Consider the following 19,552-nt stretch of genomic DNA (forward strand, 5'->3'; position numbering starts at 1 on the left):
TCTGGGACAGGTTATGTTCTTTTTGCAAAGTTTTTCTATTTGCAAACACAAGAGTCAAAAAATTTTATTATTTCAGTGAACTGAAGGTGAATTTTCAGCATCAACATTGTCAAACTGATTTTTAACAAATCAGTGTAAAAGTGGATATGATGATTATGAAATATTTATTTATTTCTGTCAATATTAAAAACAGTTGTGTTGATTAATATTCTAGTGTACAGTACCATTTACAGTAGTCATTGTGCCTGTTGGTTTATGGCAGTGATAATAAAACATACACATTTAAAAAAAACAACACAATTTCTGAGATTTCACTGGGACAACTTTTTTATGTTCAATCAACATAAATTTGTATAAAGTGTTAAGTACAACATGGATGAATTGTGTGGAACCCTGCATTTTTTACAGTGTAGATGCAGACAGCTCAGCTTTTGGTAAAAATCTACCTTTTAATATGTTATAATGAGATATGATTAAAGGATTTTTTTTCACCCTGGAGAGCTAAATGTGATTTTAAGAGTAAATATGAACTGGTTGTTTTAACAAATGCAGCATTTTCTTTACACTTTACTTAAAAAAACAGTGTTTATAAAGGGTAATAGTTTATGCATTCAGATCTGAAATGTGGAAACGACAGAGGCAAACAGCTTACAGTTTAGCTTAGCAATGCCATCTAATAAACCAATTTTGTCTGAACTGATCTTCACAAATATCATCCTTTTTTAAAACATGAGATTTTGTTAAATGTTTTCGGTTTTAGTTTTAAAAAAGTTGCAGCATTTTTTTTTTTTATTCTGTGATAATAGATTCTCTAAAAAAGGAACTTGTGAAATTGTCTTAGTTTGTTATCATGTCTTTTTTTTTGCACCACATTATGAAGAGCAGTAGGAGTACTAAAAAGTATTACTGCTAAAATACTGTTTAACGACATCCCATACTTAATGAAGCACATGGAAATTTTAATAAGCAATGTTTAATTGCTTTGTTTAAATTGATCAATGAATGTGTTCACTTTATATTGTACAAATGAAAACGGAATAAATGTTGTTTTAATGGATGCAGTGTGTGTGTTTGTAAGAATTTTATAAGGTTTTGTAGTGGTTTATGTATTTGTTTATTAAAACAATAATTTACCATAATGTAATTGGTTACGAACGAAACTTTGGTCGTCAAAATACGTTACAGTTACGAAATCTCGCATTATGGTAGCTGGGTCATAAATTCCCTGTAATTACCGATTGCGAGTTAGTGAATTGAATTTTATTTCACATTTTGATTGTAATTTCAGATAAATATAATAAATTTTAAATATATTTAAATAACAACACAGCTTAAAATTACCTGCATACAAGCACGCGTCACCAATGACAAAATAAAAAGAACAAAAAGAACACCATTACGTCATAGAACAGCACAGTTAAGAATCTCATCAGAGTGACAAACGAACGAAGACAGTGAACAGTGATTTAAGTGACTGTAGCGTTTGTTTTGCTAAAATTTCTCTACATCACGATAATATGTCAACTGTGTGTTTCACTCGTGTTAAATTAATCATGTCTAACTTTGTCAACGAAAATCAGCGCGACATGATGGCTTCTCCTACACCCCCGACCATGGCGAGAAGCCCAACAGGTGAGATGAGGGTTTAAAAACAGTGTATTTTCATGTACTATTTAATGACGCTTAAGAGGATGATAATATATGGTCATATAAGGTTATTACCACATGACTTATGAGGCAAATATTTAACTTCTCGTGATTGTCATTTTTCTGTATAGTTTTTTTCACACTCAACAGAAACTGCAAGTGCCTTACTGAGGAAAAAAAACATTTTAATATTAATTTAATGTGTGTAGATCTACATCATTTTCTTAGGAACCGTTTTAATAGTGTGGAGCAATATTTGTTCTATTTTAGCAAACTGAGTGAGAATGTTATATTTAAGTCATTTGTTCAACCCCTGGTGTATAATGTCTATAACTCTGTTTCTGTAACTGAAGTTCTGGAGCAGGACATCTAATTAACTATTTTCATTTGATTTTTTTTAACCATGGTTGTTAAAGTAATAATTTACTCATGGTGGTTGTCAATACATTTTATACAGATTTCCTAACTGAAGCTCCAGAGGAAAAGAAATTGTTCATTTTGAGTTTGATAAATGCTAATAAGGCTGTTTTTTATTTTTACATTTATTTTCATCAGTTATTTTTATTAGTGCTTGAGGAAGAATGTAGATGTAGCACCCACTAGCAAAATAAATGGCTACGTAAAATTGATTAAACATTTTATAACTGTAAAACTATAACTGATGAAACAGAATATTGACTCTAAATTATTATATTTTTATTAATTCTAATAGTTATTATAATAGTTCACATTATGTTTCACCAGAGGAAAAATATTTTTTTTTGCAAAATAGTTGCTTATAGGATATATTATATCTAATACAGGCATATGACGTATAATTGATTTACCAAGACTATTTGTCAAGTCGTATTTGTCATTTTACGTCACAAAAATGAATTACAATTCCACATAATTTATATTTGTTTCCAAACATTTTCTGTTATAATTATATATTTATTGTTGTTTCTTTTTTTGTCTTTTATATGTCTAATTTATAGCAGTTTGTCTATTTTAAACCTGTGGTTAAAGATTTTTCTAATATTTCCATGTTCATTTCCTTTACTTTAGAAAACCCTGAGAAAGGGAGGAAAGGGAATAAAGTCTCTGCTTTCTTCAAGAGAGCATGGAAGGCTGCAAAGCGCCCTTTCCTTTGCTGTGACTGGAGCAGAGTGGTTCCTTGTGAACCACAGTTAGATTCCGGCGATTTCGAGCATCTGCCTGTTCCAGGTCCCTCCAGGATCCAGTCAACAACCGTCACAGCACATGCAGACCTTGAGCCGGTGTGGCTGCCAGGCCAGGTCTGTGAAGATCCTCAGCCGCTGAGTGTTCCGGGCCCATCTAGGATCGAGCAAACGGCAGATGTGCCGAATGCAGATCCGGCCCGTCCTGAGTCCTCAGCCGCTGTCACAGGTCATGTTGACCCTAAGCTGATGCGTCTGCCAGTCCAGGTCCGTGATCGTCTTGAGTCATTGGCTGTTCCAGGACCATCCAGGATCAAGCCAACGGCCATCACAGATCGTGTTGACCCTGAGCAGATGCGTCCGCCAGTCCAGGTCTGTGAAGATCCTCGGCCATTGAGTGTTCCGGGCCCATCTAGGATCAAGCAAACGGCAGATGTGCCGAATGCAGATCAGGCCCGTCCTGAGTCCTCAAGGGCCGTCATTACAGGTCATGTTGACGCTGAGCTGGTGTGTCTGCCAGGCCAGATCTGGGAAGATCCTCAGCCAATCAGTGTCCATGGCCCCTCCAAAATTACAGAAATGACGGATGGAGATTCGGCCTGTCCTGAGTCGCCTCCGTCTGTTCAAGACCCCTGTAAAATTGATTTGACTGATGGTGAGTCCTCCTGAATTTGGTTCATTTTATTTCTGCCATCTGTTATTTTTATTCTTTGTTGTTTTTAGCTTAAAAATCAGACAGTGTCATTTGTTGTTCTGCTGCTTGTGTATTAATTATTAGTTGCAGCTCTGTTCATGGAGATGTTTCTAATAAGTTACTGTTTGTTTTCTTACTTTTAGAAAAACCCAAGAAAGGAAGGAAAGGGAAAAGAGTCTGTGCTTTCTTTAAGAGAGTTTGGAAGGCTGCAAAGCGCCCTTTCCTTTGCTGTGACACAGATATAGTCCAGCAGTTTACACCACAGCCCGAGCCAGAGCCCGAACCCGAGCCAAAGCCTGAGCCAGAACCAGAGCCAGAGCCAGAGCCAGAGCCAGAGCTGGAGGATGTAGTGGACCCTGAGGCAGAGCCTGTCCAAGTTACGCCTGAAATTGCAGTACCAGCTGACCCTGAGTCAGTATGTCTGCCAGGCCAGGTTCCTGAGGAGCCTAAAGAGGCTTCTGGGCTCACTCTTGGTTAGTCATCATTACCTTGTATTTTCTGTAATTCATAATTAATATAAATTAGTAATCAATTTACTATGTTGCAATTCTAATGGAAGTTACTGCTTTTAGCTCATTGCATTAGATCCAGATTTAAAGGATAGGAGTCATTTATTTGATCTGTTTCATACCAGACAATCCAAGTTAATGTCCATGTTCTTTCTCTGTGTGTTTTTCAGGATCTATGGTGTCTCTCTTTGAAGTAAAGAAGTTGATTGGAAAAGGAAGTTTTGGCAAGGTGTATCTGGCATCTCACGTATTTAGTGAAAGAGTAAAGGTAGAGAACTATTTTTTTAATTCAATCAACAGTTTTCTTCTGATTATTAAATATAAATAGATTATAGACTTTAATCTGCCATTCATTCATCACTGTTTTTTTTTCCGCAGGTTGCCTTGAAGTATATCGTCAAGCGCAAGCACGACCATTATCTCAGCATTGTAAGTGAACTCACCATTTACTCATCCTTCACATGTCCTGCTTGTCTGAACCTTTTTAAATTGAAGTAAAATTTAACTCAAAAGCAGATATGTTGGAAACAGTTAGCCACTGACTTCCATTAAAAATACTTTTAAAGTCAATTCTTACTGGTTTTCAAAACCCTCTTAAAGTGCACTATATTCCTGCTGCCGACTGTGCTCATCATTATTAATTAAACAAAAAGACAATCACTCACTGCTCTTTACTGTATGACTTGTAGCTTTAATAAGAAACAAATCAATGTAAATTCTTAAAAGAAGATGTTTAAATCACAGTTCATTTGTATGTTTTTATTCTATTGTATTTATTATTCTTTTCCATAATTTAAAAAAGGTTTCAAAGTTACTTTCTCTCGTTCTGCTTTGGATTTATCTTTGAAATCTGTTTTTTTTCTAGGATGATCATTCCACACCTGTGCTTGCGGAAGTGGCAATGCTGCTTAGATTGATGAAAGATCCACCATGTCCCAACATCATCAGATTACACGACTGGATTGAGAATGAGAGCGACTTCGTTCTCATTATGGAGTACCCAGAGTCATGCCAGACCTTGAATCGTTACATCACATTTACACTGGACATCGATGAAAACCAAGCCCGCAGGTTAATGCGTCAGTTCATCCGAGCTGTAAAGTTCTGCGTTGATCGTGAAGTTTTCCATGGTGATATACACACGGGGAACATCCTCGTGACTACACCCAGATTGGAGCTCAAATTGATCGACTTTGGTTGTGCTCGGCCAATTACCAGCGAGCCTTTCAACAGCTCTGAATATCAGGGTGAGTTGGCATTTTGTGTTAGTGTCTTTGATCACAGTATTGTTTTCTAAAATTACTGTACACTGAAAATGTAAATGTCTCTCTTATAGGAGCCAGACTTTTCACACCACCTGAGATTTTAAGGCATCCCACATACCATGCTAACCCGGCATACGTATGGGCAGCAGGCATCGTGCTGTTTCAAATACTGCATTCATGTTTGCCCTTTGAAGACAAACAATCGATAAAGAGTGGATACCTTTACACAAGCCCCACTTTATCTTCAGGTAAGCAGACACCTCTGAACAATCTCAACCTCACTGACAGAAATAAATATGTCAGTCACAAGTAAAAAAGGGCTCAATATAATGGTTACACTGTACACTGTAGATATTCAAGTTCTTTAATTGGAGATGTTTGGTAACATTTTAAGTCGTAACATTTAAACAGGATCATGAATCTTGAGTCTCTGTGACACTTTTCAGCATGCCAGGACCTGATTTTCCAGTGTTTGAACCGCAGTCCAGTAAATCGACTACAGTTACATCAGGTAGAAGAGCACCGGTGGTTCAATCCAACGAGCCCAAATCCTGTGCAGCGGAGACAAGAGGTAGAGGAACACACCGAGCACAAAACTACATCTACATTCTTTCTGTAGTTCTTCTGTTTCTGTTGTTTTCTCTTCTGTTCTTCTTTTTAGATTCACTGTCAGTTACAATTCTTATTTGACACCCTTCATATCACTGCTTTAATAATTGTGTATTAATTCTGCTTGTTTTTCTTCATTTTAGAAAAAAAACTAAAGAAGCAAGGAGGAGCAGAGCACCATTTCCAGAAATTTCATAAGACTATTAAAGGAATACTTCACAGAAATTGATTTTTTTAATTATTCCCTCATGTCATTCCAAATCCCTGAGACCTTTAGTTTTCTTCAGCAGCACTTCATGGTGTGTCTTGATAAGAGCTCTGTCATGCATTGTATGCATGTCCCACTGCTGACATACGCCCGAATGTGCCCACGCTTTGTTTAAATCAGAGGAAGTCACGCAGGCCTCTGGGTTATACGTCAACGCGACACGCATATAGTGCAGTACATTACTTCTAAAGTCATTATTTTTGTTTTATTATTTTTTGTTTTTCTTTATGCATAAAAGAAGTAAAGCTTCAAAATTACAGTTGTAGCTCCAACCCCCTGACAACTTTTCTTCATCTTTGAAAAACTAATTAAAATCCTGTGGGTCAGCCTGAACACCCACCGGTGACCTACTCACACCGCAGTTTCTCCAAGATGGACGTTCAGTGTTCTCAAGCGTCTAGACTGCAGCTCTGCACACAAAGTTTGGCCAGAGGAGAAATGGTCATGCCCAACTGAGCCTGGTTTCTCTCGAGGTTTTTTCCTTCACTTTAGTCAATTGGTGTCCTCGCCATTGTCGCCGCTGGCTTGCTTGGTTTGGGACTTGTGGAGCTGTGCATTGATGGATTTGCTCTTCAGTGTTTGGACTTTCAGCAGTGAAAATTAAACCACATTGAACTGAACTAAACAACTCTGAAAACTGGACTGACACAGTTTCAATTTACTAGAACTTCTATTTTAAGCTGCTTTGACACAATCTACAATGTATATACAACGTTATAGAAAAAAAGATAAATTGAATTGAAATGTGAGAACTCTCTGATCCTCCATAAACCACAGGGATACAGAAAAGTTAAAATTCCAGAAAAAGAACCAAAAACTTCATCAGACCATGAGAGCTCTGTCGTGCACTGTATGTGTGTCGCACTGCTGACGTTTACCTCAGACGTGCCCACGCTTTGTTGTAATCAGAGGAAATTACACAGGCCTCTGGGTTATACGTCAGCAGCGTGACCAAGTGCGCACTCATACAGTACACATTACAGTACATACAGTATCCTTGCTGTATATGGAGGCTCAAAGAGCTCTCTGAAATGTTTAAACATGAATATGAACTAAGGGGTGAGGAAGGAAATCCAGTTCTGTCAGTTTCATCAAAGATCTGCTCAGCATCCCAAAATGTGCTCATATTTTTCTACTTCATAAATGAATCTGGTGTTCTGTCATTGGTTTATAATTAAGTGTTCATTATTGTTTTGTAATGTATTGCTCTTTGAATTGTTTTGTAATAAATTGCTTTTATATACTGTTGTCTATTACTTAAGTCTTTCACCAAAAAATAATAATGTAAATCAAACTGAATCCTTAATCACCATTTCTCTGAGTTTTCTAAATGACCCCTGACACAATTAGAGGGATAGTTCACCTTAAACTAAATTTAGCCACTATTTACTCAAGTGGTTCCAAACCTATGAGTTTCTTTCTTCTGTTGAACACTAGAGAAGATATTTTGAAGAAATCTGGAAATGTGTAACCACTGACTTCCAGAGTAGGAAAACAAATACAATGGAAGTCAATAGTTACAGGTTTCCAGCATTTTTCAAAATATCTTCTTTTGTGTATAAGAAGAAAGAATGATGACAGAATATTCATTATTGAGTGACGGAATCTCCAACAAACCACTGCACAGCAGCAATTGACTATGAAGCCACATTCATTCAGCTGGATATAGTGAAGGACGACAGCAGCTGGAGAGACAGAAGACAAAGCAGGCAGTAGTTAAGTATACTGTCAAATTTAATACCCTTTATCTACCCCAAAATAATTGTGGCAACACATTACAAGCAATATTATTCATTAAATTCAACAAGTACGAATTTATTTGGGTTTAACATTAGTTTAAAAATATACATTTTAAACAGAAACATTAAACTCATCGGACAACTAAAAGTTTTTAAAATTATTTAATGTATTTACAATGATTTAAGACAAATCTGTGAAGCCTCTGAAACAGCAGAATTTCAAAGTGGACATTGTTAAACTGTAGAGTCAAATGACTAACACTGAACAAATCTCAAATCACAAACTGAAAATAAAAGTATAAATGTGTGCGACTGGACTCCAGTGTGCATTTGAGCTTTTCTTTATCACGGTTAAAATCAGAATCAGAAAGAGCTTTATTGTCAGGTATGTTCACACATATAAGGAATTTGTTTTCGTGACAGAGCTTCTACAGTGTAATAGGCTTAGAGACAGGACAAAAAAACAGACAATAAATATATTTTAAAAACAGAAGTAAGTAGTGAATGCAAATATACAAATTGACAAGTGTATGTACAGCTATATTACTATATACAACGTTATATGTGCTGCTGTTATGTGCAAGTTGGCATGTAGAGTGTGTTAAGTAAGTGTATATGTGTATAAAAAGTGTCTAGCAAGTAGTTATGTTGGTTCCACAATTATTATCATCAAGTGTTCATGAGATAGATTGTCTGAGGGAAGAAACTGTTTCTGTGTCGGGCTGTTCTGGTGAGCAGTGCTCTGTAGCGTCGAGCAGAAGGTAAAAGTTCATAGAAGCTGTGTGCTGGGTGTGAGGGGTCCAGAGTTATATTAAAAGCATCTTTTAGAAGTAATTAGTGCTAGTAAAAATTGTAATTATATATTAGAAGAGCAGTAGTTTTTTCTACATTAACTCTACCTTCCCAAAAGCATCCAAATCAATTAAACAGGTAAAACTATTGTTATACATGGGCTAAGACAAATAAAACCACGGACACATTCCACATACAACACTGCACATGTACACATATCAATAAATTATTCAGTAGACTGAGAGGTATTTGCTTATGCCAATGTTTGGTTTTGTTCTAGAAACTGTATAAACAGATCTCAAGTTCTATGGTATTCCTTTAATTTGGCCCTTATACTGTAGGTAATTCTTTCCAGTGTATTGTCATGTGTCAAATCTTTCAGCCAGTGGTAAAGGGATGGACTTTCTATATTCTTCCAATAGAGTGCTATCAAACATCTTGCAATAACAAGACACATGTCAATCATTTTAGTTTAATAACCTGGTAATGACAAACTTACAGGAAATAAACCCAAAGCACATATTTCAGGGGTAACTGGAATTGATGTTATTACATCTAAACCACCTCACAATTCCAGATACAATGAAAGAATGTTACTTTATGTTTTTGGCATCTGAAACATTTATCTGGGATGTTTGGGTTAAACTTGTTTAGTTTTTCAGGTGTGATATACAGTAAGTACGCATTGCCCAGTTGTATTGGATCATTTGAAAACTAGTATTAACGGACGAATTCTGGGCTTTAACACATATCTGGCTCCATTTTAAGTCTGTGAGGTCATATTGCAAATCTGTACACCAAGAATCTTTCTTGGATTCCGATGTTTCTTTAGAGCCATTGACAAATTTGCTATAAAACAATGAAATATTCACTCACTGACCACTTTATTAGGTAGACATGTCCAACTGCTCGTTAATGCTAATTTATAATCAGCCAATTAGCAGCAACTCAGTGCATTTAGGCATGTGGACATGATCAAGACGATCTGCTGCAGTTCAAACAGAGCATCAGAATGGGGAAGAAAAGGGATTTAAGTGACTTTAAATATGGCATGGTTGTTGGTGTTAAACGGGCTGGTCAGAATATTTCAGACCTACTGGGATTTTCATGCACAAACATCTCTAGGGTTTACAGAGAATGGTCTAAATAAAAGAAAATATCCAGTGAGCGGCAGTTCTGTGGGCACAAATGCCTTGTTGATGTCAGAGGTCAGAGGAGAATGGCTGGACTGGTTCCAGCTGATAGAAAGGCAACAGTAACTCAAATAACCACTCGTTACAACCGAGGTATGCAGAAGAGCATCTCTGAATGCACAACACATCCAACCTTAATGTGGATGGGCTACAGCAGCAGAAGATCACTTTTGTCAGCTAAAAAGGAAACTGAGGCTACAATTCACACAGGCTCACCAAAATTGGATAATATAAGACTGGAAAAAACGTTGACTGGTTAAATAAGTCTCGATTTCTGCTGTGACATTTGGATGGCTGTGTCAGAATTTGGCATCAACAACATGAAAGCATGGATGCATCCTGCCTAGTATCAACGGTTCAGGCTGCTGGTGGTGGTGTAATGGTGTGGGGGATATTTTCTTGGCACACTTTGGGCCCATTAGTACCAATTTAACATCGTGTCAATGCCACAGCCTACCTGAGTATTGTTGCTGACCATGTCCATCCCTTTATGACGACAGTATACCCATCTTCTGATGGCTACTTGCAGCAGGACAAAAAAGTGCGAATCATCTCAGACTGGTTTCCTGAACAAGACAATGAGTTCACTGTACCCAACCCAGTACTAGTAAGGTGTACCTAATAAAGTGGCCGGTGAGTGTATAGTATTCAACGTGTCTGAATACACCTTTTCCTCTACAAGCTTAAATAGTTTTTTGATACTTTTGATTTCATTTGTACTTTAAGAACCATAGACAAGGCAAAGCAAGGTGCTGCACAGTGACTCACGTCCGTTGTGTGACCGGATTCAGGACGCTTTTCAAATTCCCTTCACAAATTGCCAGTCTGTGCGTGCTGATACTTTCTCCAGCTTTGAGCTACAAATGTTTCAGATAAAAGAGCGGCCAGGACCTGCATTAATCTATTGGCCTCCAAGGTCTACTAAAGACTTTATTAAACAGTTTGGGGACTTGTTGAGCAGTATTTTACTCAAATATGATAATATTTTAATTTTGGGTGATTTTAATATTCATGTTTGCTGCCCAAAAGACAATTTAGCAAAGGATTTCTTGAATCTCATTAACTCTTTTAATTTGACACAGCATGTGCAAGGGTCCACTCACAACCATGGGCACACATTTGATTGTGTTTTGTCATATGGTCTATCAATCTGTAATATTGTATTAGACGATATGGCATTTTCAGGCCATAAAGCGGTCACTTTTGAGATCACTTTTACCCATGAAATAAGCAACTCATCTATTGTCTTCAGGCGGTTTCGTAGATTTAATGGCTCTTCTATTGATCTGTTTAATGATTTGTACATTAATGATCAACATACAACTATGTTAGAGAACCCTCCCTCTTATTTAGATGTGGACCAGTTGCTGGAGTTGTTCAATTGCCCTTTTTTTTCCATCTTAGACTTTGTTGCCCACGGAAAAAAATAGAACTGTTAAGCCTAGATATGAGTCTTGGCTGAATGAGACATCTCTGGACCGGCCTGCAGAAAGGCTGAATGCAAGTGGAAGAGAGATAAGCTGCATGTGACATATGAGATCTTTAAGGAATCTCTCTCCAATTATCAGGCTTCTATGAAGGAAGCTAGGAGGAAATATTTTTCTAAATTAATCAGTAATCATCAAAATAAGCCTGATGTTTTATTCTCCTGCATAATTTCTGTGATTAACCCTGGGTCGAATGTTGTTATAGAAGAATCATGTGATACATGTGAAGCTTTTTTAAACTTCCTCACGGATAAGATTTCTTCAATTAGGTCTGGAAATGTTAGCTACGATATTGTTTTTCATGAACCTGATGTGTTCCCTGCTGCACTTGTTAGTTTCACACCTGTCTCTTGTGTCTCTGACTGATACTGTAGGTCAGATAAAACTTAGCAGCTGTCCTTTGGATATTTTCCCATCAGTGTTTTTTAAGCTATCCTTTGAGATTATTGGCCCTAGTATTTTGTCTTTTATTAATAGGAATCTTGTTTCTGGTGTGGTGCCTTAACAACTGAAACATGCTGTAGTGCAGCCTCTTCTGAACAAGCCAAATTTAGATAAATCTGTGCTGTCCAATTTTAGACCTATTTCTAAACTTTTAACACAATTGCAGAGCTTTCTGGAGATTAACAGTGTTCATGAAGTCTTTCCAATCAGGTTTAAAGGCATATCATAGTACTGAGTCTGCACTGATACGCATGATGAATGATATTTTGTTATTTAGGGACTCGCGGCACTCTGTGATCCTTACACTTCTTGACCTCACTTCAGCTTGTGACACTAAGGGCTCTGCTGTTAAATGGTTTAGATCTTATTTGTAAAACAAAAGCTTTTTTGTTAATGTTGGTCAGACCTTTTCATCCTCCAGACCCCTGACATGTGAAGTTTCACAAAATTCTATCCTTGGACCTGTTTTATTTTCTTTATATATTTTACCTTTAGGATCTATTTTTCGTAAAAATGGGGTGGCTTTTCGTTTTTATGCTGACGACGCTCAGATTTATGTCCCTCTTCAAAGTAATGATAAAAATGGCCTTGACTCCCTTATGAGATGTCTAATCGAGGTTAAGACCTGGCTGTCGTCAAATTTTTTAAAATTCAATGAGGAAAAAACTGAGCTGGTCTGGTTTGGCGATCCTACCCCTCTGCATTTATTAGGTTTTGGTGAGCTATCAATTTGTTATCGCCCCAAAACTCTGGAACAGGCTTCTACCCCACATCAAAAAACTCCAGCTCTATCTATTTTTAAAAAGCTTCCGAAACTCCATCTTTGTTCTTTAGCATTTGAGCCCTTTTAATGCGGTAGTATTGATTGCGTTCAGCACATTGGGCAACATTGTGTTGTAAAAATGTGCTATATAAACTAACTAACTAACTAACTAACTAACTAACTAACTAACTAACTAACTAACTAAAGGAGGCTGACAGGGTGGCATTAACATGATGCATGGACACAGATTACTGCAGAATAGCATTCTACCCTTACACTCAGATGAGTGAAGGTTCGTGGCTTGTGTTCTGCAAACAAGGGTTGTAATGAAAGTAAAGTACTGCACATTGTTGCAACCAAATGAAGCATTACTATACTTTAAAGTTTGTTTCACACTGTAAATAATGCTGAGTTTCATATAATTCCCTTCATGTTGTCCCAACACAAATCGATTAAGTTAACTAAATAGTTTTAATATTTCACAATTTATAAATAAACCAGAAAGTCATATTATTCCGAATCTACTATCCTCTAACCCAGATACTGACCCTGATACTAAACATCTGATACCTAGCTATGTTTATGCTTTTAATGAACCAATATGCACTAAGCACATTAAAACAGCCTGGTCTATGGATTTGAATGAAGAAGAGCCTGATGAGATTTGGGAAGAAGCCCTGTCGAGAATAAAGAAAGGGTTTGATAAATTCGACACATAAATTAATCCAATTGAATGTTTTACATCGTCTTCACTTCTCTAAAACCAGATTCAGTAAAATATATCCCTCTGTATCTCCTAAATGTGACAGATGCGTTGGGGTAGAAGGAACTTTGACACATTTATTTTGGCTTTGTCCTGAGTTTTTGAGTTTTGGTCCAACATTTTTGAATTGTTTGCCAGTGATTATGGAACCAATATCCAACCTGACTACAATTAGGCTATGTTTGAATATTCTAATATAATGGACACCTTTCCTTTAACCCAATAGCAAGTCCTGATGGCTCCCTTTTATCAGAGATGGTTGAACGAGTTGCTTCATGTCATTTAAATGGAACAATAAGATGAAACTACATGGGAACCTGAAGACTCTTGGGAATCTAGCATTTTAAACTCTCAACTTTATTTCTAACTTAATGTGAGCACATATATATATTTATATATATTTGGTTTCAGAGATGATACCTCCTTTTATTAGAGGGGGGGGGGGGTATTGTCAATTATTCTGTAATTTTTTTTTCTTTTCTTTATTGGTATTGCACTGTTTTGTTAAATAGCTTATAAATGTTAAATAAAAATATTATAAAAAAACTTAATTGTTTTTACAATTTAAGTGTATTTACATAACAATTAATTTGTCCTAAAAAAAAAACTCAATAATTGTGTTGAATTAGCTCATTTTAAATAAGTAGTTTAAACAAGCAGAGTGTATGCTTTAAGCCAAATACCAGAATCAGAATCACTGAAGGAGCACAAAACTACAACTGACTTCAGTTTCTATCAAATTAATACATAAAGATATAATTTTATGATTTTCTTTTCATTTATCTGGCAACTTCACTGACTTTACTAGAAAATTGCATTCAATTAATCAAAATTGTACACAAGGTAAAACTAAACAGCCATAGTTGAAATAATATTTCATTAAGCAAAGTGTCCAAACTTGATGAACAATATCTATTATAATCTTATTTTGGACTTCAATCACAGCCGTAGATTAAATCAACTGAAATAAAACACAGTAAATCTCTAAACTCTCACCAGAGAATCATTAAACAACTTATCAGCAACTTCACTTATTACTAGCTTGTTTGACTTTATTTTAGAGGTCTTCATTTACATTTATTGAGAACTAAAAGTTATAATTGGTAAAAATACATGTTCAGAAGTCATGTAAGGTTAGGCTACATGCTACATAGACATGCTATCTGGGTGCTGTCATACAGAGACTTCAATCATCAAACAAAAGCGTAGAAACTCTAATTCTGGGTACAAAGTAAAATTGTAAAGATGTAAATGTACAGCAGAACTAATTGGACAAATGTAATGATCGTTTAGAAAAGCATCAAATTGTGCCTAAAACATTGACCTCTAAATCCCATGTGGATGATTAGAGTCTGTGTTTTGTTCTGATTGGCCTGCTCTTCAGCAGGATTTTACACTCACGGGATTTTCATGAGAATAAGGAAACAATGGTGTTTGAGGCTCACAGTACGTCATTATCATGTACTGAAATCTTATTATTCAGCTGGTTATTAATCTGAATTACTTAGTATTTGTATTTTTAAGCAAATACTCTTAATGTTATCCTGGAATCTTAGTCTTGGTTAACAGGTACAGAGACAATAGATGAGAGTGAAAGGAATAAAACAGTGCTGAAAAATAAAACAGCTAGAACAACAGGACTGAAACAGCACCATATAAAATACCGAAAAAAATATCTGGAATAATGGAAACTAAAATTTAAAGCAACAAACAAATCTCTGATATTTCATGATCTCATATTCCATGATTCATTGATTTTTCTTGGGTTTGTCCCTTATTTAGCTCTGATGTTTGCTTACAAAGCAACCTCTGTCTTTGCTCCTTCTTATCTGCTCTCACTTCTGCAGATTTATGTGCCCTCCAGAAACTTGCGTTCTGTGAATGAACATCGCCTCGTGGTTCCATCCCTAAGAGGGAGGAAATCACTTTCCCGAACTCTCGCATTCAATCTGCCCAGTTGGTGGAATGAACTCCCTAACTGCATCAGAACGGCAGTCATTTGCTGTCTTCAAGAAACGACTAAAAACTCAACTATTTAGTCTCCACTTTCCTTCCTAAACTGCAACTGACTCTCTGGTTATACCACTAACTGTACTCTGTAAAAAAAAAAAAAACTTTACTAATGCTTTGATTCTTAGACTTTACACACCTGAAACTTGCCTATAGCACTTATTCACTGTTGCTCTTATAGTTGTGTAAATTGCTTCCTTGTCCTCAATTGTAAGTCGCTTTGGATAAAAGCGTCTGCTAAATGACTAAATGTAAATGTAAATTTATCAGAGGTCGCCACAGCAAAATGAGCCGGCAACGATTACTATAACCTACAACCACTGAGCTAATGCGCCACCCCTATATTCCATAATATTCCAAAAATTCCTTGACCCATAGGAACCCTGCAGTAACTAACTGTACACATTAAGGAAAGCACTAAGTACATTTTGTGTATGTATTTTGGCCTCATCTGTTTGCCTGTTAAAGCATGTATTATCAATTATGCCTCCATTTAGAATAACAGCTCATCCTAACAGCAAATGAGTCTCGGTTAAACTTCACTAAATGAGTCTGAATACATTTAATTATGCAGTTTATGTGTTTGTTTTTCAGTGATTTCATTTCAGACACCTTCATTCTTCATTAAATCCTAATGGCTAATTAAAATTATTCACTTTGCATTTATAGTGTTCCTATTAAGACAAATGTTCAAGTAAAACATGGGCAGTAAAATATGTAAGTATACTTACTGTATATGCCTATTCAAAGAACAAATTTACCTTTTGGATGAATCTTGCACTGGGATTCAGATTTTCTGTTTTAATTATTTATGGCTGAAATAAAAATCGCAAAAAAAGATGTTTTGTATTTTACATTAAGGACATATTAAAAATACATTAGTGATAATAAAAATGTATTTACATGTTTATTAAATATAGTGAAATCATCCATACATTCTGGACAGGTTATTTGTGGCATCTTGTTTTAATTTATTTCCCATAATAACACTGGATGACGCTATGCTTTCCTACAATAAGCACACAGTCTACTGGACATTAAATGAAGGGTTGAACATTTACATTTTAATGAAAGCAGTAAAGACAATAAACTGCAGTAATTTGATATTAAATAAGTTTTATTGTTCATGATTTATTAAACAGTCTTGGAAAGCATGTAAATAACCTTCATTTTGTATTAACTTTTGGACTACTCTACGCTTTTTATTGACACTCTTTTCCTTCTGCTGTCATATTATTCGGTACCTGTTTTTCACTAATTGGTCTTGAAACTCCACAATTGTCCACTGCACGCTGTGTGTGTGTGTGTGTGTGTGTGTGTGTGTGTGTGTGTGTGTGTGTGTGTGTGTGTGTGTGTGTGTGTGTGTGTGTGTGTGTGTGTGCGTGCGCGTGTGTGTGTGTGTGTGTGTATCTTCAGCTCCTCCAGCTTCACGCAGAGCCTCACAGATGCAGCAGAGGAAGTTCAGGATCAGGATCTGTTCTCCTCAGTTCCTCTGCCACTCCTGCTCTCCTTCTACAAATCATTGACAGAGTTTATCTACACTGAACCTGACAATGCAACCCAAGCCATGACTGCTGGATTCAGATAAGTGTAATGTCACTGGCCACCTGTTCAGTGCAACCAGGGATGACGCTCAAGATCATCTAAACTGGTTCAACCGGTGCTGCACTGAGACACCAGCGAATCAGCTGATGGCGCTCTGTTACACACAACACCGTCTTCAGAAACACACAACAACACACTTCTGCTTGCTCGCCACACCATCTCTGAATGTGTCTGAATCTCTTACCTGTTGACAAGCTCCTAGGGAAGGTCAGTCTGCTTCTGGACGTGACCCTCTGTGCGCCTCTGAAGGGGGAACAGTCACACAGGATGTTGTAGAGCGTCACTCCTACTGACAAGACTGTAGCTGGAGTGGCATTGTAGCGATGTCTGTGAAACCACTCAAGAGGAGCGTATGCAGGAGTGCCTGAGAGACACAAGACCACAAACATCTGCTCAAAATGCTCCAGTACAGACAAATTCCCTTTAGCTGATCAGCAGAAGTTCACAAACATCAAGCAGCTTACAACTTTCAGTCTCTCGTAGCTCTGGTCCTTTGACACGTACTTAATGGCCAACTGCAGACAGAAAAAGCAGAGTAAATCACACCTGCCTGATTGTGACACATGACATTTACTGACAGCAACATTTCTAAAGCATGTCTGAATGAAGGAGGGAAGAAAATCTCTTACTGGCAGTCCATCAGGCCTGCGGATCCCAGCAAACACTGAGCCAAATCCACCTTGTCCCAGCAGCGGGCCCTTCAGGTACAGACTCTGCTTTTTCTGTTTGCAGGTGGCCATCAAGTACGTGTCGAAGGACCAGAGCCACGTGTGACTGAAAGTTGTAAGTTCTGGTATGAAATCTTGTGTTTGCCGTGTTTGATTCAGTCCTGGATATATTGGAGAATTTTCTCTGCAGGATGGTCAGGGTCGGCTGCCGCTGGAGGTGGCATTGATGACCTGCGTCACTTCAGCTCAGCCCTTCAAGCCGCTCCAGACTGCACTTCAGCCCTGCGTCCGGCTCCTTGTCAAGATCTCCAGAGCTTCTGTGAGGAGAACGGCTGTCTGGACGAGCGTCTGGCCAAGAAAGTGCTGGTGCAGCTGATCTCGGCGCTGAAACACTGTGAGAGCCGCGGTGTCTTGCATTGGGACGTCAAGCCAGAGAACCTGCTGATCTCCACAGAGTCCCAGGACATCAAGCTGCTGGACTTCGGCTGTGGAGATCTGCTGAAGCGATCGGCCTACAAGTACTTTGCAGGTGAGTTTGAGTAGGAGAAGGAAACGTTCTGTTGATGTTTGTGAAATTCTGCTGATCAACTAAAAGGCATTTGTCTGTACTGGAGCATTTTGAGCAGATGTTTGTTGTCTTGTGTCTCTCAGGCACTCCTGCATACGCTCCTCCTGAGTGGTTTCGCAGACATCGCTACAACGGCACTCCAGCTACAGTCTGGTAAGTAGGAGTGACGCTCTACAACATCCTGTGTGACTGTTTCCCCTTCAGAGGCGCACGGAGGGTCACGTCCAGAAGCAGACTGACCTTCCCTAGGAGCTTGTCAACAGGTAAGAGATTCAGACACATTCAGAGATGGTGTGGCAAGCGAGCAGAAGTGTGTTGTTGTGTGTTTCTGAAGACGGTGTTGTGTGTAACAGAGCACCATCAGCTGATTCGCTGGTGTCTAAGTGCAGCGCCGGCTGATCGGCCCAGTTTAAATGATCTTGAGTGCCATCCCTGGTTGCACTGAACAGGTGGCCAGTGACATTACACTTATCTGAATCCAGCAGTCATGGCTTGGGTTGCATTGTCAGGTTCAGTGTAGATAAACGCTGTCAATGATTTGTAGAAGGAGAGCAGGAGTGGCAGAGGAACTGAGGAGAACAGATCCAGATCCTGAACTTCCTCTGCTGCGTCTGTGAGGCTCTGTGTGAAGCTGGAGGAGCTGAAGACACACTCACACACACACTAGTCTACAATAAAATATGCAGAAGGAAAAGAGTGTCAATAAAAAGCGTAGAGTACTCCAAAAGTTAATACAAAAATTAAAATGATTATTTACATGCTTTCCAAGACTTTTAAATAAATCATGAACAATAAAAATGATTTAATATTCTATTACTGCAGTATTTTCCCTTTCCTGTTTTTTATAAAAATGTAAATGTTCAAACCTTCATTTAATGTCCAGTAGACTGTGTGCTTATTGTAGGGAAGTGTAGCGTCATCCAATGTTATTATTAGAAAAAAATAAAACAAGACGCCACAAAAAACCTGTCCAGAATGTACAGATGGCTTTACTATATTTAATAAACATGTAAATACATTTTTATTATCACTAATGTATTTCAATGTGTCGTTAATGTAAAATACAAAAACATATTTTTTTGAGATTTTTATTTCAGCCATAAATAATTAAATAAGACAGAAAATCAGAATCTCAATAAAAGATTTCAGAGGATAACATTTTAAGAGCTTTTGCTTAAAAAAAAAACTGCATGTTAAAAAGTAAATGACAGAAAACATACATGTAAAATTCTAAAACTATTGAGCCATCAAAAATACAAATAGTAAGTAACTCAGATTAATAATCAGCTGAATAATAAGATTTCAGTACATGATAATGCCACACCATGAGCCTCAAAACACTATTGTTTCCTTATTCTCATGAAAATC

The 19,552-nt window shown here is 37.4% G+C and overlaps 1 protein-coding gene and 1 pseudogene across 1 annotated transcript; both read left to right on the top strand.

Moving 5' to 3' along the window:
* Nucleotides 1-1,589: 1,589 nt before the first annotated feature.
* LOC130236722 (uncharacterized) lies at nucleotides 1,590-17,241 on the top strand. Its single transcript, XM_056467476.1, has 10 exons — nucleotides 1,590-1,632; nucleotides 2,695-3,462; nucleotides 3,606-3,974; nucleotides 4,181-4,278; nucleotides 4,389-4,439; nucleotides 4,876-5,257; nucleotides 5,347-5,523; nucleotides 5,722-5,846; nucleotides 5,937-5,943; nucleotides 17,144-17,241. The coding sequence occupies exons 1-10, from the start codon at nucleotides 1,590-1,592 to the stop codon at nucleotides 17,239-17,241; spliced, it is 2,118 nt and encodes a 705-aa protein (XP_056323451.1).
* Nucleotides 17,242-17,271: 30 nt separating this feature from the next.
* Nucleotides 17,272-18,629, top strand: LOC130236723 (serine/threonine-protein kinase pim-3-like; annotated as a pseudogene).
* The last annotated feature ends 923 nt before the right edge of the window (nucleotides 18,630-19,552 follow it).

The sequence above is a fragment of the Danio aesculapii genome, chromosome 10, assembly GCF_903798145.1.
Source record: "Danio aesculapii chromosome 10, fDanAes4.1, whole genome shotgun sequence".
Lineage (NCBI taxonomy): Eukaryota > Metazoa > Chordata > Actinopteri > Cypriniformes > Danionidae > Danio > Danio aesculapii.

What these genes read in the sequence shown, in the direction of transcription:
- LOC130236722 (XM_056467476.1), top strand. Translation starts at nt 1,590, where the DNA reads ATGGCTTCTCCTACACCCCCGACCATGGCGAGAAGCCCAACAG. An exon ending in ACGACCATTATCTCAGCATT is followed by an intron (nt 4,440 to 4,875) that starts GTAAGTGAACTC and finishes TTTTTTTTCTAG; the next exon opens with GATGATCATTCCACACCTGT. An exon ending in AAGCCCCACTTTATCTTCAG is followed by an intron (nt 5,524 to 5,721) that starts GTAAGCAGACAC and finishes GACACTTTTCAG; the next exon opens with CATGCCAGGACCTGATTTTC.